Here is a 20981-nt window from a genome sequence, read left to right as displayed (position 1 = left end):
TGCTATTGATATAAGAATGAAAAGCATTTTATCAGTACTTGTGGCTTTGGATCTTCCATTTCCAAACTCTAACTGTGCTACTTAAGTTTAACTTGTTCGTGACCATTGCTGGGTTCTCCTGTCACTTTTTTTTTTTTTTATCAAAACAGAATTCTTATTTGGGCTGTCTGCACATCCAGCCTGTGTTCATTTGCGTGTTTAATTTATTGATAGATTTAAAGCAGCAATACAGAGTTCTGTTCCCAAACTAGTAAGCTAACTACCTAAAAGGCATGCAAAAACCTTGCAAACACCACCAACAGCTCAGCTGACAATGATAGAAGCTTGCCAACACACTAACTGGTGTCTTTTGGCAGTACAGCTTATAGCTAGTCATGCGCGTGAAAGCTTTCCTTCCATTTTTGCAGGGGGTTCCAGCCCGTTACACAGAACTACATAAGGCATCTCTTGTATGGCTAGTGGGGAAGACATAGGTGTTTATCTTTCCTTCACATTATTCACACCATAATGCTATCAAAATGAATTTGAGGATGGTACCAAAAGTAGTTGCCTATAAAACCATACCCTAATAAGTGTCAAAGTGTTGCATAGTGTTACTTTAACACTATAGACTACCAATGAATCTGGACATTTCAAGATAATACTGCAGAAGTTGCGTTTAAAAGCCGAGATGGAGAATATGTATCAGATGACACTACAGCTGACATCCCTTGACAGTTCTAATGTTTTTTTTTTTTTTTTTTTTACTGAACCCGAGATGCTTAAATACAAGATAGGCTACGTTATTTTCTAATCGTAACAAGACTATGTGATTTTTTTTTAAAGGTTTGCAAGAAGTAATTCCCTCGTTTAAAAAAAGACGTTCGGCACCGGAAATGATGCTGGAGGTTGCTTTGTATGGCATCTCTGTTCGTTCTGTGTTGTTGCGAAGGGGGTGGCAGTGTTGTGATGAGTTTAGCAGACTCGTGTTTGATCCACAGGTTTTCGCTTGTTGTTGACTCGTGTTCGGTTTGTTTCTACGCAAGCAAGTCGTACGAGAACAGTTTAAACAATGAATAACCAACCGCATTTACCATAAACCAACATCATCCAAATGATGTCAAGATTGACAGAACCACAGAAAAAGTGAACATGAAGTGAAAGTTAACGGTAAGCTCATCGTTATTGCCACGCTCTCCGCTACTCCTAACGCCAACTCCACTAAAGGAAAGTATTTCACATTTCTTATAATAGCTCTTAACTTTATATTTGAGAATGGATTTAGTCTGGTTTGCATATCATACGAATATAAAGTGTTGGCTTTTGCTGTTCATGAACTGTCAGCTTGACCATACATATATCAATATCGCAGAAATTAAGTGTGAAGTGGTGCTGCCTCGGAGCACGTTTTGTTTACGTTTAAACCTTCTTGTGCAGAAGGAAATCATTTAGCCAGCCTGAATATTGTGGGGAAATGGTTGCATATTAACAGGAACAGGGCCATCTGAGCAATGGATTTTAACTTTTACCGTAGAAGATGAGGAGTGCCTAGCTTTCCTGTTGTCAAAGCTAGCTAGCTACAGTGGATATCTAGCGTAATTTCGTTGCAGAGTTGGCTTGGGCAAATAATCGAGCCAGCACAATCCAGCTAATTTACAGTGAACCAGCTAGGCTCTGACCTTTGAAGCCATATCATGCCTCTTGCTGCTATTTGTTTTTTAGAGCCCACTTCTTGTCCCCTTCCCCCTTATCCTTAACCGATAATTCACCTTTCCCCTATATGGCACAAGAACTGAGGCAAGCATACGGACTGCCCCAGCTCTAGACAGCTGCCAGATACCGTCTATTTACGCTAGGAAAGGGAACGAACAGCACATCGGTATAGTATGTGTCCACATTCTGTTGTCGGCCAAGGCATGTGCCACATTGCCGTATTTCAGCTTTGCCGCATGCTTATTCCTGTTTGATAGGTAAAGCATACAGCAGGATATAAATTAATATTGATTTGAGTATGTCTTGGTTTATAGGTTAAAGAGGATTATGCACTGAGTTAAGTCCTCACACAGAAAGATTCTTTAGTGATTGTTTTTTCCTGACACCTCTATAGCCAGATATAGTTGTATCTGTATGTTGAGTCAGATGATGAAGAGTAATAAGCAATAACTTTTTGGAAACTTTATTTTACAGGCGTGTGTCTGGTGTATTGAGGAGGTGAGTGGATACACCAATCCTCCTTTATTGGACCTTTGTAATCCGTTGACATCACTTATATCAATCGGGTTACTAACAGCTGACCACTGACAGCTGACTGAGGACCATTGTTTGTGAGCAACAGGGAAGATGCAGCCAAGCAGACCCTCAGAACCAAATAAACCCTGTCAGGAACATTTCAGAGCAGTGGGCCCTCAGACAGCATCTACCTCTGCACATAGTGGGGAGGAAACCCTTCAGACCTCAAGCAAGATGGATGGACCTTATGCCAGTAAACCCCCATCTGGTACAGAACCTCCTGGTCCATCATCCGCCTCTCTAAACCCCAGTCAGGCTTCATCATCCAGGCCCAGGCTTGGAGGAGGTCCTGAGAGCAGAGAGAAACTCAAATTCATTCTGGGGGCTTCTGAGGATAACTCATCAGACGATGAACCACTGGTTATAGTTCAGCCTCTAGCAGACAAACCTAGTTCCACCGAAGTGCCATCTGCATCCACTAGTTCTCAACAATCACAGCCTTTGCCAGCACCAGCCACCATTCCTTCCTCAACAAGCATGAGGTAGGTATCTGTTATGAAAGATACTGTAAATATTTGGTTCCTGATAGATGTGTGTTTTCCCCTCCACACTGATGTCTATGTTATGGCAGGCTGCTGATAGCCTGGATCTTAGTAATAGGATATTTTGTGTACAAAAAGTATCAATACAGGAGAAGTCAGGTCTCCTGCTAGCCATGTGTTTCATTGTGTATGTTTGAGTTGACATAACATGAATGCGGTAAGGCAGCTTTGGGCCTTTTATTTATTTTTAGTCTCTAGAAGGGCTGCCTCTTCCTGTTTGTATTCTTTTGTAAATATACTCAGGAGGCTGTAGACTAGAGGGTGCTCTGGATTCAATTTCTACCATACTTCTGTGGGTCAGTCCTTGGGCATTTTGAAGGACAGTAAACACAGGCTATGGCCACGGCTTATCTCGTTCCATTGGCAAACTATGAAGTGATTTTGAATCGTATTAATTGCCTGTCATCATTCTGTGCATCCTTTAGCTGAATACTGACAAAGAAATAGATTTGCCATCACACCCCCTCACAAGGCAGAACATATAGTGTAGCTCCCCGTCATTCACTGCTGTCTACCCACCTCAAGTGCCTTCACTTCAGAAGGCGTCACAATGGCAGTCCATATGTGTGATTCAGGATGCAATTTCAGCTGGCAGCTGTGCTGCTCCTGATGTAGTCTGCAAAACTAGTTTCATCAGTGGCTTGATCTTGATTTAGGTCCCATAGCAGAGTTGTTTTTGTTGGGATACTAAGACTAAACGGGAACTTTTGGTAAATAATCTCTTGTTTTGGTAAATCATCTCTGCTTGTTTTGACGGCCACCCTACTGAGGTTGAAGGCTTGATTGGCCAGCAGCGGTTCAGGTCCTCCTCTCATGTGAGAAGCTAAGCAACATGCCAGGAGGGAACCTCAGGTCTGCAACATGAAATAAAGAACATTCTTCGCTGATTCTATTTTAGGCCACTGGAAATGTGCACTCTCTGCCTCAGACTTGACAGCTTGTTGGGTGTAAAAAGTTAAAATTTGTAAGTCATCGCTACTTGTGGGAAATTTTAAATGTAAAGCGATTTGAAGAAATAATTGTTGCTATGACGTGTTCAAATTAAAAAGCATTTTTCTGAGTTGATGAGATAAACATTTAAGCAAGCCTTGTGATCAAAGCAAATAAAACAAAAACAATAAAAATATAGACTTATGTGCAGTTAGTGTAAATTGAGTGTAAACAAGTACACACCACTGATGGTTAAATGCCTGTAGCCTTTGTTAAACTGCTGACAGGTTAACATGACAAGCCATGAGGTGTGCATGCAGACATCGTCACACTCCTTGCGGCTACTGGTTGGATCACCCGACCTTTGCGTGTTCTGTTCTGTGTTATTGTTGCATGCCACACATCCTTGGACTATAAATGGCACAAGTGTGTCTGACTTTGACGTTCACAAGCAGCCGGATAATGACCTACTGCAATTTCGGTTCAGGGTTACACCATTTGTTTTCCAGAAGTGCTGCTCTTGTGATAAAAAGAAATAGCAAATTATGGGCGGTGGAATAGATTAAGGTAGCCTCACATAACAGGAAACGATGTGATCTGTGCCCGCTGTTTTATTTTTAGTTTTTTGTTCACTTTCTTGTGGTGGATGTGTGTAATTGTGTGTGACCTGTGGGGAAATCTCAGGTACTTGGTTGGTTGCCCTTGTTTCACAGTCACCCACTTGACGCAGGTTCAACTGGCCGCACTGCCACTCTTGCTGTTGGATAAAGGGGCCACTAGCCTCAGCTGCACGAGAAAAGCTCGGTTTTGCACTTTGTGTGGGGAAACATTTTCAGGAGAAATATGGGGAGGATGCTTGAGGATGGGAGAGGTGAGAAAGAAGAAAACATTGCTTTTTGTACATGTATAAACCTGATCTTGGTTTTGTTTCGCTTATTTATTTTGGCAGGGGGAGGGGGGAACTTATCTAGGACACAGTTACTGATACTTTTATGTGACCGATTTACAGAGGTGTTTTTATCAGTAAAATAGTGTTGTTTTTGTGAAATGGTCTTCAATTAATTTTTTTGTCGGGTGTAAAAGATGATTGTCAAACTATGGGTAGTAGTATATTACTCAAAACAATCTGTCCAGCACTGTGTACGCTTGTTCTGCCCATGTGTGTATAGAGGAAGTCTACGTGCAAGTGGCAGGGGTATGGGAAGGTGGTTAGGCAAAGAGGAAAGGAAACCATGGACCAAGTGGTTTTTCTTGCCGATTTTAGATATGGGGGGAGAACACTCTGCTAAATCGATTTCAGACTCTCGAAAGGTTAGTGCATCTTGGTGTGCTTTGGGTGGCCCTCTTTGGAAAACAGGATTTTTTTTGTTTAAGGTCAGAAGGCTGGCCAGATATTATTTCGACTTTTTAAAGTGTTTCCTTACCTACTACTCTGTTGGCTCTAATCAAGATGCTTTTATATTTAAAACAATATATGTCCACTTTAGATTGGATCCACCTGTTGTGTTGTACCTGTTGTTTTGGATCCACCCAGTAATTCCACTTGGTATAACTCAGACGTGGAGGCCTTTGCTGAGAACTACATAATAGTATTACATTACATTTCGGGGCCTACAATCTGTCCTAAGATCTATCTATCTATCTATCTATCTATCTATCTATCTATCTATCTATCTATATCTATCTATCAATGCACGACTAAAGCCAGACACTAGAGCAGGGGTTTTCAACAGGGGGTCCGTTACTGCATTGCAGGGGGTCCGCGACATGAGCCTAAGTTGATCAGTTCACCATTGATTTATTTTTATTTTTATAAATTCGCTTTGATATTTCAACACATTTCACATTACTCTTGAATATCGTGAAAATATCGTCTTATAGGCAGAATATCTGTGCAGGGGGAGGGGGCGTGGCAACGGCAGTAACAAACATGCACATGCATGCAGGCACATCAGTGGGCCGCAAATTACTTTTTAGTCGGAATGGTGGTCCCTGGGACAAAACCAGTTGAAAACCCCTGCACTAGAGTATACTAAGGAAACCGCACCTCCTGAGCCATTAAAAATGATCTAGAGTGAAAGCTGTAATGTGGCTCCAAATGCCAGTTCCTGGAATTTAACACAGTCCTTGATGTCTGCACTGAAGGGCACTGATATGAAAGCGTTCGCAGGAACTATGCATTTCTGTCAGTCCGTCAGGTTATTCTCATCCTTGTTGCCTGATCGCTTGTCATGACATGGAGGAATCTATTGAGAATTTGTTACAGCTTTGAAATTAATTTGTTGTTGTTATTACTATTCGTGGTACCACCATTAGCCTATGATTCATATCATGCACTGGTCAGTTAGAACCTGATAAAGAAGAACACTTTAAAGCACACAGCCTGTGCTCTGTAGAATTAGAGAAGTAATTTTCATTATATTATAGCAGTTGACACATTGTAATTCCTCAGAGCGTTGATGAATAGGGTGGATTGGCTTGTTGACACATTAACCTGTGATTGGCGGCTGCTCCCATGGGAACATTTATAATGAACACAGTGCTCAGGAACAAGACGAGATGGCAGACGGGACTGCCGGTAAGGAACATAATGGTATTCCGTCGACAGGGCTTGATCAATGGCTATTTTATCTATATCCTGTTATTATTTTGTTATGTCGGAGTATGTGTTGGAGTATGGACGCTTTAGCATTTATGACCAAAGAAAAATCATTCAAGAGCTGCTAAACTTTGTCTCCTCTTGCTTCTGGCTTCAAGAGTACTTGATGTTAGTACAATAATTACGCCTTCTAAATTAGCTGCAAAAATTCCGTTTGTTCCTGAAAAAGGATGAGGTAGTTTCCTTAAAAAATGGTATTGCACTTGCCTCTTGGCCACTCTTGGTATGTAGCTAGTATGGAACTACCATGGTTCTTCAGATAGAAACAACTGTATGAAACTATTTATAGCCAGCAGATATGTTTATGTGGCACAATGAGTCTTATCTGCTAGTCGGTGCTAGGGAGGTAAAGTTCACTTCCCTTTCTTGGAGCTTGAGCTATGCCATGATCTGACCTCTCTCTGTCTCGTCTCCATTGGAGGCCCAGCATGTCAGGCGTCCACCTGGTGAAGAAGGGACGAGAGCATCGCAAAATGGACATACCGAGAGACTTCACCGTCGCTTCCCCGGCCGAGTTCGTCACGCGGTTCGGAGGAGACAGGGTCATAGACAAGGTAGGGTTGTTGTGTTTGTGTGTGTGTGTGTGTGTGTGTAAAAACATGTTGCTGCCCTTGGTTTACTTCACTATCTTACTAGCTTTGAGATTAGGGTAAAATACCTCTTGCAGGTCAAAGGAAAAGTGTAAAAACAAAAGGGGAGGAATAACCTGGCCCTAGTAAAACTGTAGAAAGCCTGATCATTTCACACCCTTCCTCTACCTGGTGAAGAAGCTGTGTTAATGGACAAATCCAGATAGATCTATGAACCTAGAAGTTCAAGTTCTGTTCTGCATAACTGGGCTCCATAATGCCTCACCGGGTCAGCACCTGCTCTCACCGGACGCCAATCGGAGTTCAGATCAGATTCTCTCTCTTTGATTTTATTGCAAGGTACTCATTGCCAACAATGGCATAGCAGCTGTGAAATGTATTCGGTCCATCCGGCGCTGGTCGTACGAGATGTTCCGGAATGAGAGAACCATCCGGTTTGTGGTGATGGTCGCCCCAGAGGACCTTCAAGCAAATGCAGGTGATGGCAAAGATCCTCCAGTAACTTGAGGCCCCCTTTTTTTTCTTTCATGTGTATCTCACCAAAACAGTGATTTAAAATCAATCTTCCTGCTTCTTCCAGAATACATAAAGATGGCCGACCACTATGTGCCAGTCCCAGGGGGTGCTAATAACAACAACTACGCTAACGTTGAGCTGATCGTGGATATTGCCAAGAGAATTCCAGTGCAGGTAAATTAATACATGTCTTTGACTTTTACCAGCTGTAGTGAGTTACTCAAGGTATGAAATTTGATAGCTGTAGAATGGGGCGTAAAATGACATGGTGATTCTTAGTTCTAGGCTTATGTATGTAAATTGTGTGAAATTGTGAACTGAATTCAAAGTATTTGAGTAATCATAATCACAATGGAGTAATCATAGCTTTACAATACCATAATTTTCCCAGTACAGAAAGATATGATGAAATGCACCGTGTGATAAAGTGGCTATACTGAAAGTGAGTTAATAATGTGGTTAATTTATATAGATAATCTATAACCACTGTGGTTGTTTTTTTGGTTGTAGGCAGTGTGGGCCGGATGGGGCCATGCATCAGAGAACCCCAAACTACCAGAGCTGCTGCACAAGGCTGGGATTACCTTCTTAGGTGAACAACTCTACACCCCACTGAGACAGCAGAGCACAGACATTACCCCCAGAATGGACTAGAATGCAGTGTGTGTGTGTGAATATACGTATGCATGTATGTATGTATATTGATGTACGTGTGTGTGTGTGTGTGTGCGTGTGTATCTGTCTGTTTATGAATATGCGTGTGTGTTTGAGTATTGATGTGTGTGTGTGTGTGTGTGTGTGTGTGTGTGTGTGTGTGTGTGTGTTTGTGTGCGTGTGTGTTTATTTCTCAGGTCCATCCTGTCAGGCCATGTGGGCTCTGGGGGATAAGGTGGCCTCCTCCATCGTAGCTCAGAGTGCTGACATCCCCACCCTCCCCTGGAGCGGCTCAGGTAGACACTCCTTCAAGCAGCCCGCTGTTATGCATCCATGCTGCATTCACAGTCTTGAGTTCACTCGCTGCCTTACACATGATCGTGGATTATTCACAGAACGCTTTATCTTTATTTTTTGGGTTTTTAAATAATTTGAGAGCATGTGATCACACACAGTCTCATTACATTGTGTTTAAAGTCTTGCTTGTGGCAAGGCAGAGCAGGGTACGTTAATTTTACTCTAGCGTAATTCATGCACATTTGTAATTAAAAGTGCTTTGTTAATTAGCAGATAAAAGAACATGGAAGAAAAAGACAGTGAAAAATGTGAGGGCAAGATTTGTCATGATTGTCTCCGCAGGACTGAGGGTGGAGTGGGCAGAGGAGGACCAGAGGTTGGGCAACTTCATCAGTGTTCCCCCGGAAGTGTTCGTTAGGGGCTGTGTGGGGGATGTGGATGAAGGACTGGCGGTAAGGACACTCTTCTCACAGCTGATTATTAACACTGGTTATCCACACATTGGGTTTACCTCAAAGGGTCACTGCAGAGTGGGGACTGTGTAAAGGTAGTATTGAGTGGTGTCAATTGTTATGTTTCAGGTTTACTCAATCCCTGTGATTTTTTTATGATATTGTTTTCTTAAAATGTTTGTTTGTGTGTATTCTCAGTCACAGTTTTTGGACTGCTTTATATCGATTCGTATTGTGATGCTTTGGTGTTTTAGAGTGCAGAGAAGATCGGCTACCCCATCGTGATCAAGGCGTCCGAGGGTGGCGGTGGAAAGGGCATCAGGAAAGTGGAGTGTGCTGATGACTTCCCCAACTTCTTCAGGCAGGTCAGTGCTGCAGGATTTCATGGGAAATCTCAGGGATCCTCAGGAAGTCTTTTTTAATTTACTGCTGAACTGTGTTGAGTGGACAAATTACAGGGGCATGCTGGGTTAGGTTATAGACCGTGCTGATGAACATAACAGTCAATGGGGGATTGAAGGGGGATTGGGTCAGATGATGGCGAGCGAGTGGCACAAATTTTGGTGCTACTGTTACAGTCATCGATGATTGAAGATGATGGTGGGTTGTCATGGTGTTATTGCTGTTTCAGGTTCAAGCAGAGGTGCCAGGGTCACCCATCTTCATCATGCAGTTGGCGCAGCATGCCCGTCACCTGGAGGTGCAGATCCTGGCTGACCAGTATGGCAATGCCTGCTCGCTGTTTGGCAGAGACTGCTCCATCCAGAGGAGACACCAGAAGATCATAGAGGAAGCGCCAGCCACCATCGCTGCCTCATCGACATTCGAACAAATGGAACGGGTAAGAATAATTTGTTATCGATCTGCCAGTGCTGACTGCGTTGACCTTCCCTTCACCCAGCAGCTGCTGAGCGATTTGAGCAAAACATATTGCATAATTGCATTGCATTTGTAGACCATTAGATTTCAAAAGTTGATGTTGTCTGGTCCTTGGCCACCTGGCTTTTAACTTTGAAATCTGATCTCAGTCAAAACATTCATGTCAAAGTGACCCTCTCCATTCATGTGTGTCAGTACGCCGTGCGGCTGGCAAAGATGGTGGGCTACGTGAGTGCTGGCACCGTGGAGTACCTCTTCTCTGACGACGGCAGTTTCCACTTCCTGGAGCTGAACCCTCGTCTGCAGGTGGAGCACCCTTGCACTGAGATGATCGCAGACGTCAACCTGCCCGCCGCTCAGCTACAGGTGCTGTAGTCCTACACGATGACATCACAGTGACGTCTGATAGTTATGTGCTTTAAAGTACCTCTTCTGGCATTGATTTAACCCATCTCTGTCATCTCATTTTTATTTGTTTTTAATTTTAAAAATCGCTTCATGGCCTTAGTTATGTGTTTCAATCCTCTGCACATATTTAGTTCTCATTCAATGCAATACCAATTCAATGGTTAGAAAGGGGAAAAAAGCACTATAGATAAGCAATAATGGGCCGTCACAGTCACAACATTAAGAGTAGAGTGCACGCTGAAGAGTGAACCCTGTTTGCAAGGTTTTACTATCTTGTCGTGAGGGTTACAGATGGGGGTGTAAAGGTTTGCTGTGTGTGTATGTTTTGCAGATTGGCATGGGCATCCCTCTGCACAGAATCAAAGACATCCGCATGCTGTACGGCGAGTGTCCGTGGGGGGACTCTGTGATCAATTTCGATGCCCCAGAGTTCGTCCCCTCTCCCAGGGGCCATGTCATCGCAGCACGGATCACCAGTGAGAACCCAGACGAGGTGAAGAGACGGACCTACATGGGTCTACAATGTTAAACATCATCGGCCCTAGCTCTTTAGGACGGATAGAAACCTTTTTATACAGTACACCTCTCTTGAACTAGCACTACTGCTCATGACTGTTCAATCTATATTCCCAGTTCAGTCTATCTCTGTTAATGAGTTTCCTTACTCCAGTCGTATGCTTCTGCTGTTTAATGTGTGTTGTAGGGGTTTAAGCCCAGCTCGGGCACTGTGCAGGAGCTGAACTTCAGGAGCAGTAAGAACGTGTGGGGCTACTTCAGCGTTGGGGCCACAGGCGGTCTGCATGAGTTTGCCGACTCCCAGTTCGGTCACTGCTTCTCCTGGGGGGAGAACCGCGAGGAGGCCATCTCGTAAGTTGGCTTTTTAACTGGACTAGCCCGGGGGACTGACAAGTTAAGAAGCAGAAGGATTTCAGTCACACTTGTGACACAGTGTCCCCAGAAACCCAACGTAGAATGAATGGGAAGACCAAACAAATACCATGTCAGCAATTCTGTGTAGTTTACATTGTCTTTGAAGTATTATCATTCATCTGTAATACATTTCCTCAACTATAGATGTTGTAGTATTACCCGTGGACCTGTTCCAACCCATGTCTTATAATCTAGTTCATGACACCACATCAACCAAATTCTTCATCTGTATTGATTAGAAACTTGCAATTTAGCCTAATTGTCCCGGTTATAAGAAGGAAGCCATAAAAAACACACGGCTTCCTGTTCCCCCTACCAGTAATGTAGAAATGACTAACCCAGATCTTAATGTGTTACAGGAACATGGTGGTGGCCCTGAAAGAGCTGTCCATACGTGGAGACTTCCGGACTACTGTGGAGTACCTTATCAAGCTGCTGGAGACGGAGAGCTTCAGGAATAATGACATTGACACTGGCTGGCTAGACCACCTCATCTCAGAGAAAGTGCAAGTGCGAGCCTGCCCGTACAAAACAAAATGGGTGGTGGGAAACACTACCAAAACAAACAAATGTATTAAAAGTATCTTCTTTTTCTCCTTGGCATTCTTTGCCCTAGGCTGAGAGGCCGGACACCGTGTTGGGAGTTGTCTGTGGGTCGTTGCATGTGGCAGATGCTTGTTTCAGGAAGAGCATGTCTGACTTCCTTCACTCGCTGGAAAGGTGCGACTCTCAGTTCTCTCTCAGTTTTCACACTCCAAATACTGGTGTGTGTCGTTTTAAAAGAGTACCCCCCCTCCCCCCTGATTTTGTTGTCCTCTTAGGGGCCAAGTGCTTCCTGCAGCCAGTCTCCTGAACTTTGTTGAGGTTGACCTGATCTACGAAGGAGTTAAATACGGTCTTAAGGTGCTGAAGAAAGAACACATCTTCCATTCTACCAGTCATTCTAAGATCTTTAAAGTCTCTTTCAGTTTTTTTAACCTTGCAACTGTTGCTCTCTGTATTTGTGTGTGTGCGTGTGCGTGTGTGTTTGTGTAATGCAGGTGGCACGCCAGTCCCCGACCACCTATGTCATCATCATGAACAGCTCTGACATTGAAATCGACGTCCACAGGCTGAGTGATGGAGGTCTGCTGCTCTCCTACAATGGCAGCAGCTATACCACCTACATGAAGGAGGAGGTAGACAGGTGAGGAGCCATCAACCACTCTGATCCCTTCTTCTTCTCCTGTCAAACTGTGGAGTGTCTGCTTCTCGTAAACCTATCATCATTTGACAAACATGGCAATCTTTGATGTTTACACGAAAAAGTGGTCTGGTTCGACTGTAGTTCAGTCATCCTGTGATTAAACACTGATACTATCAGATTTGTTTTTATTCGAATCTCAGGGAGCAGATTCCTTGTTGGCAGTTCACATAGGTTGTGTTCTTTTCAGGTATCGCATCACTGTTGGAAACAAGACGTGTGTGTTTGAGAAAGAGAAAGACCCCACGGTGCTCAGGTCGCCCTCTGCAGGCAAACTGCTGCAGTACATGGTGGAGGATGGGGGCCATATCTGTGCAGGTCACCCTTACGCAGAGATAGAGGTGACCTATCACTTTATATCAACACACACACACACACATGTTGACACGTTTGATGGTGTGCGTAGTGAGCAGTGTGGTCTTTAGGCTTCGTTGTGTGATGAGTAAAGAGTTCCGTTGTCACATTCTTTTGGGGTTGTGTATCGTTTCTTGTAGGTGATGAAGATGGTCATGAGCCTGGTTGTGGAGGAGTCTGGCTGTGTGCACTTTGTGAAAAGGTCGGGTGCAGTGTTGGAACCGGGATGTATGGTGGCCCACCTGGAACTGGACGACCCCAGCAGCATCCATCCGGTCAGCTCAGACAACGCCTGGATTCTTCTACTTCATAATTACACCACTTAGCTCTGTTATGATCTGAAATATACTTTCATCTTGAGTTGTCTAAGTGAAGAAGGTTGAGGAGTGGAGCTTTGCTCTTCTTTCAGGCAATGATGTTGATGTTTTTGATTCGATAGTGTCTGTTTAGCCGAACAAGGTCCACCGGTTGTATGTCGACGCCACACCGCTCACTCTCTCCCCCCTTCATCCTTCAGGTTGAGCTCAACACTGCATCCTTGCCGCCTCAGGAGCCTCTGCCCATTGGGGGAGAGAAGCTCCACCAGGTGTTCCACAGCGTCATGGATAACCTGGTCAAGATCATGGACGGCTACTGCCTCCCTGATCCTTACTTCATTGTCAAGGTCAGAGGCCTCAAAGAAACACAGACGCCACAAACACCATAACACAGACACCATTCTCAATAACAGCTGGGCTTGAGGGATGGGAACATGAGTTTATGGGAGTAGTTGTCAAGCTCTTTTAGGAGTTCTTGTATTTCTTATTGAGAACCTAAAGGAGTTTATAGTGATTGTCTGATTTTCCTCAGAGGGGAGCCATTACTTTACTAGCACCATGGATTTTGTATTGTAAAAAAAAAAAAAAAAAAAAATGCAATGGTCTTCTGATGAGGTGTAGCGTGGTCCTTCTAGTCCAAGTGTGTCACGTGTTTGTGTGTGTGTGTGTGTGTGTGTCCGGGGTGTGTGTGTCCGGTGTGTGTGTGTGTTTCTGTGTGTGTGTGTGTGTGTGTGTGTGTGTGTGTGTGTGTGTGTGTCCGGGGTGTGTGTGTCCGGTGTGTGTGTGTTTGTGTGTGTGTGTGTGTGTGTGTGTGTGTGTGTCCGGGGTGTGTGTGTCCGGTGTTTGTGTGTGTGTGTGTGTGTGTGTGTGTGTGTGTGTGTCCGGGGTGTGTGTGTCCGGTGTGTGTGTGTGTGTGTGTGTGTGTGTGTGTGTGTGTGTGTGTCCTGCAGTTGAAGAAATGGGTCGGCAGTCTGATGAAGACTCTGCGTGACCCTTCCCTGCCTCTGCTGGAGCTGCAGGAGATCATGACCAGCGTCTCGGGCCGCATCCCAGTCGCCGTGGAGAAGGCCATCCGCAAAGTCATGGCGCAGTACGCCAGCAACATCACGTCCGTCCTCTGCCAGTTCCCCAGCCAGAGGGTCAGAGCCATTTACTCTTGACTTTTTCACACTTTACTTTAAAGGTTGACAGGTTGAACGTTCATTTTCACCGTCTCATTCTAAAGTGTAAGAGGCTAAAAGTGCAAATGATGCAATGTGTTATCCACATGGTACTACTTGTTGGACTGAGGCTACTTGTTGGACTTTGTTTTGTTTTTAAATATTGTGTCATATTAAAAGTCACTCTTATCTCTATGGTCCACTTCTCAAACTGATACCTGAATAGCCCTAGACATCTTTATAAGCCCTGTCTCTGTGGTCACAGATAGCGAACATACTGGACAGCCACGCCGCCACTCTGCAGAGGAAGGCTGACCGCGAGGTTTTGTTCATGAACACCCAGAGCATTGTGCAACTGGTGCAGAGGTTAGAACTCCCCATCACATATCAAAAGTTATGAAGGTGCCATTTTCAGGTCTCCATGCTTTGTTGCACCCCTGCTTTGTAGATTCTGGATGGTGGAAATTAACAAAAGCAAACAATGATTCTAGTGAACAAGAAAGACAGCTGTAGTGTTATTGTATAACTGAAGTGTAACTTTTGTCTTTATTGTTTCCTTATGTTTGGCTCAGGTATCGTAGTGGTGTCAGAGGCTACATGAAAGCTGTGGTACTGGACTTACTGAAGAGGTACCTACAGGTGGAGACGCAGTTTCAGCAAGGTGAATGCTAACTGTCTACAAAATCTTTAATTTTTCATGTTATATGTACATCACTTCTTTTCATCAAACAGTCAAACAGTAGTTGTAGGTATTATGTTGTTGCAAATAAATAAATGGTATCTAACTATTATTCTTTCTGCCAGCTTCAAATACAAGCCTTTTCTGTCCTAGGTTTACATATTTCACTTTGTGTTTTGTACCTTAGGTCATTATGATAAGTGTGTCATTAAACTGAGGGAACAGCACAAGCCAAACATGAGCCCTGTTCTGGAGTACATCTTTTCTCATGCCCAAGTCTCCAAGAAGAACATCCTGGTCACCATGCTCATTGTAAGGCTGCAGTCTATACTGCTATGTACTGTACATCCAAGGACGTATCTGTGATCTGTGTTTTGTACATCCAAGGACGTATCTGTGATCTGTGTTTTGTACATCCAAGGACGTATCTGTGATCTGTGTTTTGTACATCCAAGGACGTATCTGTGATCTGTGTTTTGTACATCCAAGGACGTATCTGTGATCTGTGTTTTGTACATCCAAGGACGTATCTGTGATCTGTGTTTTGTACATCCAAGGACGTATCTGTGATCTGTGTTTTGTTAAACTTCTGAACACTACAGTTTGTAGATCTATAAGGTTTTAGAGCTGTTAAACGTTCAAGAGGCACAATAACAGCTGCAGTATGTGTAATGAAATTGCACTAACAGTAGGGAGGAATGACATCAGAAACTGAGGTATGCTGTGTATTTTTTTATATACTGGGCTACTCGCTGTGGTTTATAGGACCAGCTCTGTGGAAGGGATCCCACTCTGGCTGATGAGCTGATGGCCATTCTGAACGAGCTCACACAGCTCAGCAAGATGGAGAACTCCAAGGTGGCCCTGCGCGCCAGACAGGTCGGTCCGCATCAACAGTCCTCAGCAGCCTACCCATGCAGCCCCAAACACTCTGCCCATTTACAATAGCCAAGTGGTTAAAGGAATAGATGCGTAATGCAGTGTAGTTCAGGCCCCATTGTGAACCCTTGTAAAATATCTCTCTTTTTTGTTTTGTTTTTTATATGTAGAAACAGGTTGGTCCAGATGTAGGTTGAAATGTTCAGTGAAGGGTTAGGTTATACTACAGAAAAGTAAGTGCAGGTGTAGTCCTCAAGACAGTCTTGGTCTGTCTCCTCACACAGCACACTGCATATTTGTAACCTTTGGCCCATAAGGGCTTTCCATGACTCGGGACCATTTTCACTCGTAGGTGCTGATCGCCTCTCATCTGCCCTCCTATGAGTTGAGACACAACCAGGTGGAGTCCATCTTCTTGTCTGCCATTGATATGTACGGGCACCAGTTCTGCCCGGAAAACCTCAAGGTGATTTGCATTCAACAGATTCATTCACTCAGTTTGGTTTTTGTTTTTCTCAGGGAGAAATTGTTTAACTTGGCATCTGTTTTTTCTTTTCTTTTTTTGCTACAGAAACTAATCCTCTCCGAGACATCCATCTTTGATGTCTTGCCTGATTTCTTTTACCACTCCAACCGCGTGGTGTGCATGGCGGCACTTGAGGTGAGAATCCCAGCATCTAGGAACCTTCTTTTAGAGAGGATTTTTAAGTAAATGCTTTGCCAAACATCTTGAATTGATTTGAAGTTTGTTTAGTTACAACCTTCGTTCAGAATCTTTGTTTTTATTAATTACATTGCACTACAACTTTCCTTTTTAACAAATTCTTAGATTTTTTAACGATTCTTTAGCAAGTATTTTCACAGCAAAATATGCAGTAGCATGGTGGTTTGATAATCCTGGTTTAAAATGACTGTGCCATTCTCTATAAGCACAGGTGTTCATGTAGCTTGGCCGTCTAATCTGTATGCAGTCTGTCTGCTCTCCCTGAAATATTCTGTCTTAAGGTGTATGTGCGACGGGGATACATTGCCTACGAGCTGAACAGCCTTCAACACCACCAGCTACAGGATGGGACGTGTGTTGTCGACTTTCAGTTCATGTTGCCCTCGTCCCACCCCAACAGGTAACACCTGCCAGAAGAGCCACCCAGCCCTCCTATATCACCTTACTTGCACGCGTCCCCAAAAACCCTAAGACCCCACAGCACAATATATCACAATATTCGCCTGGTCCTCAGTCAGAACGTGTGAAAGTAGCTGCACAGCATTATTTAAGTGGCCCGTGGGGTTACTAATCAAAACCATCTGATCTTAGCATTTCTTCATTTGGTTTGTGTATCTTTTACCACCTGACATTATTATATGTCTCTCGTTTCTCCCAACAAGAGAGCCAACCGCCACGCATCACAACATGGCAGACCACAAGTAATGGTTTAGTTTTATTACATTTTCTCAACATCTCAGCCTAGTTAACTAATAATGACTGAACCCGTAACTAGGAATGTGGATGAGTGGGCGTCAGTGTGTCAGTCACACAAGCCATTACCTTCCTAACAACCACATTTTGGACCTTACTCACACCAGTGAATCCCTTTGCCTGCAATGTATTGATGCTACTTGCTGTAGATTTTCCTTACATGTTACACATAGTCATATATTTTGATCAATGGACCAACATCAGGTTTATGGTAATACAAATCAAACAAGAAAAGCTATGGCATACAGGTATGTTTTAAGAGAGGGCATACATTACTATATATATATGCAAAGGAATGTTGAGTGAAAAACTAAATACGTACATGTCTATCAATTAGAAATGTAAAGAAAAGTGATGTATTTTGACTTCAGAGCGATTTACAAGAGTGCTTGTTAAATCCGAATGCATCGCAGACTCCGTTCCCAATTCCCATTCCAAAGATCATTAACCGCGGCTGGGGCATCTTAACATTCTTAATGCTGTGATGACTCCATGATTTCATAACAGTAACATTACAACAACAGAATAACCTGTTATGAACAGTGCTTTATAAACCTCTATTTAAAAAGGGCTTTATGAAACTGCTGATGATGCGTAGAGCTAAGATGGATACGGATGCTGATGCCCTTACTAACACACACCTGTCTTATTTCAGAGGGAGCTGCCCTACCCTGAACAGGTAAATGTCTTCACGCTTGCTGGATGCAGTGTGTGTGTTTGTGTGTGTGTGTTTTCGTGTGTGTGTGTGTGTGTGTGTGTGTGTGTGTGTGTGTGTGTGGCATTCTTAACAGTAGAGATAAGTGTCATAACTTGGGTAGCATTCTACACCACTCTTGACCGTTCCTGTTATGTACAACCATGGACAAAGGTTTAAGACCACCCGTGAGAAAATTTACTTTCTTTCTTCTTTTCTTCTGAAAGCATCAGAAATGAAATAGAAGAGAGTAGAAAAGTGACTACAATAGGCCAATGTAAGGATGACAATCTCATGCAGTCAACTTTAGAACTTCAGAATTCTGCGTTCAAAAGAATTCTGCGTTCAAAAGAAGAAAGTTAATTTTCTCATGGAGTGGTCTCAAACTTGAAAACAGACGTGCCAATATAAAAGGCTTAATTTACATACACCTTCTCCCAGTTGTACATGTAGGATTTTTGTGTGGATCTATATACATTCCCATGTTACAAAGATTTAGTGCATTTGACTAAAAGTAATTCAGAAGCCCGCAATAAATTGCAGTCTGTATTTTCCTGTGTTTTCACATGAATAAGTGGGCACAACGGACGCAGGTTGTCGGTGCAAGCAAGTGCCCCTTCAAGCCAGATGGAGATGAGGCGGGAGAGCAGCGAGCTCTTCCTGGATATGGTCTTCTCGCCCCCCTGCCAGAGAATGGGCGTGATGGTGGCCTTCCTGTGCTTTGACGACTTCAAGAGGTGGGCAAACGACTTTAAGGTTAAAAAAGACAAAACAGTTTACACAATGAAGGCTGGGGTCATGTGACTTTATGTGTCTGTGATGTGTCAGAGAAATCTAACTCTAATGTACTGTATTTACGAAGACTCATGTTTTAGATATACAATGAACAGTAAACATTATGAAAACTATGTCATTGCAATCCATGCTTATCAGAGTGTCTTTTTGTTCATGATAATTTGGTGAGACATTAAGCATAGAATCCTTTGCATTTTTGCTGGAATAGAACAGTGCGAGTGATAGCAATGTCATATTTTGAAAACGTCCTGTTTTTTAATGTTTCTTCTATAAAACAAACCTCAACTGTGATTGGTTCTGTTGACCGCACTGACAGGAACTTTGATGAGGTCATCTCTTGTTTTGCGGAGCCCTTATCGGACAGCCCACTGTTCTCAGAGGCCTCCACCAGTCTGTATGAGGAGGAGAGCAACAGGGTGAGTGGCCGTAACCAAACTAGCTGCATTTTTTTTTTTCAGGAATATTGTGGTTCAACAAATTCCTTCATCCAAAACATCAGAAGAGTGAAAGTCGAATTTGTAAGGCAAGGCAAGTTTATTTACATAGCAATGGTCATACACATTGGTAATTCAAAGTGCTTCACAAATGCACATATTATGCACACAAATGAATCATTAAAGAACGTAGAAAAATAAGACATTAAAACAGTGAAGCTCACTAAAAAGGAACATATCCCTAGCTTTAACAACCATGTGAAACCAAGAACCGATATCACAATGAATTAAGACAACAATGTTTGTAACAATGTCCTTCACTTTAAGGCCTTTAGTGCCAATCCTAAGTCCTTATTTTACCCTAATAAATTGATTTCAGATTTGTCCTTATTTAGCTGCAGAAAATATTGAGACATCCACCTGTTAATTTGGCCAATGCCTTCTCAACTAGTCCGGTCTTTGTCAAAGCAAAGTACATTTGAGTGTCATCTGCATAGCTGTGATAAGACATCCTATTGTCTTTAATGAATTGTTCAAGCCCCTCAGGCGTATGTCATGAGAACTAGTGTACAGTGCCACTTGAAAGTATGTGAACCCCTTAAGCACTAAGAGTTTTCTGTTGTTTTACCATGATTTTTCATTTTTTTTCATCACCAATTTTCTATAGATGAAATGTCAGGTTTATGTTTATCATTTGCATGTACTTGTTTGGAGGGAATTGTTTGAGTAGCCAAAAAACTACATGAAACACGGAATTAGTCTATTTCAAAAGTAAGTGAACCCCCAGCTGAACTGGTAAAGTCAAGCAGGTAACAGATTCGGTGAAACTTATTTGGGTGCTTAATTAGTCAATTAAGCAAACCGATCAACTGAGATATCCTTAGGGAAAGGTTTGGGCAACACAGATTAAAAGAGAGAGGAAACCAACCAAACTACTGTAGTGCCAAGGTGTACCCACACAGATCCACCATGCCGAGAGGAAACGAGATATCCGAGAACATCAGGAAGAAGGTACTGACAGCCCATCAGTCTTGGGAAAGCTATAAGACCATCTCCAAAAGATTCCAGCTTCATCCATCCCTCCAAGACAAAGAATTTAGAAATGGAGGGCATTGAACATGACCGCATCTCTGCCTAGAAGTGGACGCCCATCAAGACCATCAGCAAGAGCACCAGAAGAAGAATAAATCAGGTAAAAGTCAACCCACAAATCACCTCTAAAGAGTTTTGGACCTCTCTGGCAGCATCTGGGGTAAATGTACATGGGTCTACAATCAGACGAAAATTGTTGGTTTTGATCGTGACCAAATAATTCTATCTCGGACTCATCTGTCCAAAGAAGGGACTTCCAGAAGGCCTTTGGTTTATCCAAGTGCTCTCAGGCAAAGTTGAAACGGGCAGTTTTGTTCTTTCTTGAGAGCAGAGGCTTCCTTCTATCAACCCGATCATGAATGTCATGTCCATTCAATTTCCGTCTGATTGTAGACCCATGTACATTTACCCCAGATGCTGTCAGAGAGGTCCGAAACTCTTTAGAGGTGATGTGTGGGTTGACTTTTACCTGATTTATTCTTCTTCTGGTGCTTCTTGGTGACGGTCTTGATGGGCGTCCACTTCTAGGCAGAGATGCGGTCATGTTCAATGCCCTCCATTTCTAAATTCTTTGTCTTGGAAGGATGGATGAAGCTGGAATATTTTGGAGATGGTCTTATAGCTTTCCCAAGACTGATGGGCTGTCAGTACCTTCTTCCTGATGTTCTCGGATATCTCGTTTCCTCTCGGCATGGTGGATCTGTGTGGGTACACCTTGGCACTACAGTAGTT

At 43.2% G+C, this 20981-nt stretch overlaps 1 protein-coding gene across 8 annotated transcripts in view; it reads left to right on the top strand.

The window, feature by feature from the left end:
- Positions 1-937: 937 nt before the first annotated feature.
- Positions 938-20981, top strand: part of acacb (acetyl-CoA carboxylase beta) — a 30885-nt gene continuing 10841 nt past the window's right edge. Inside the window, exons 1-32 of one of the 8 annotated variants that reach the window (XM_080852760.1) lie at positions 938-1149; positions 2167-2750; positions 6821-6953; positions 7329-7467; positions 7570-7679; positions 8016-8097; positions 8357-8455; positions 8799-8908; positions 9163-9273; positions 9540-9749; positions 9983-10153; positions 10527-10688; positions 10899-11062; positions 11485-11635; positions 11742-11845; positions 11947-12028; positions 12166-12311; positions 12559-12709; positions 12863-12997; positions 13240-13386; positions 13990-14178; positions 14465-14565; positions 14772-14860; positions 15066-15190; positions 15644-15757; positions 16110-16223; positions 16329-16418; positions 16763-16881; positions 17144-17182; positions 17890-17913; positions 18504-18665; positions 19040-19139. In XM_080852760.1, the coding sequence (XP_080708886.1) occupies positions 2320-2750; positions 6821-6953; positions 7329-7467; positions 7570-7679; positions 8016-8097; positions 8357-8455; positions 8799-8908; positions 9163-9273; positions 9540-9749; positions 9983-10153; positions 10527-10688; positions 10899-11062; positions 11485-11635; positions 11742-11845; positions 11947-12028; positions 12166-12311; positions 12559-12709; positions 12863-12997; positions 13240-13386; positions 13990-14178; positions 14465-14565; positions 14772-14860; positions 15066-15190; positions 15644-15757; positions 16110-16223; positions 16329-16418; positions 16763-16881; positions 17144-17182; positions 17890-17913; positions 18504-18665; positions 19040-19139 (4104 nt within the window). In that variant the 5' untranslated portion in view covers positions 938-1149; positions 2167-2319. Of the gene's footprint in view, positions 1150-1777; positions 1864-1928; positions 1950-2166; positions 2751-4218; positions 4612-6192; positions 6319-6820; positions 6954-7328; positions 7468-7569; positions 7680-8015; positions 8098-8356; positions 8456-8798; positions 8909-9162; positions 9274-9539; positions 9750-9982; positions 10154-10526; positions 10689-10898; positions 11063-11484; positions 11636-11741; positions 11846-11946; positions 12029-12165; positions 12312-12558; positions 12710-12862; positions 12998-13239; positions 13387-13989; positions 14179-14464; positions 14566-14771; positions 14861-15065; positions 15191-15643; positions 15758-16109; positions 16224-16328; positions 16419-16762; positions 16882-17143; positions 17183-17889; positions 17914-18503; positions 18666-19039; positions 19140-20981 lie in introns of those variants that run through there. The other 7 variants (XM_080852761.1, XM_080852762.1, XM_080852763.1 and 4 more) reach the window with 7 other exon arrangements.

The sequence above is a fragment of the Sprattus sprattus genome, assembly GCF_963457725.1.
Source record: "Sprattus sprattus genome assembly, chromosome: 15".
Taxonomy (NCBI): domain Eukaryota; kingdom Metazoa; phylum Chordata; class Actinopteri; order Clupeiformes; family Clupeidae; genus Sprattus; species Sprattus sprattus.
This window is presented reverse-complemented; position numbering and strand designations above follow the sequence as displayed.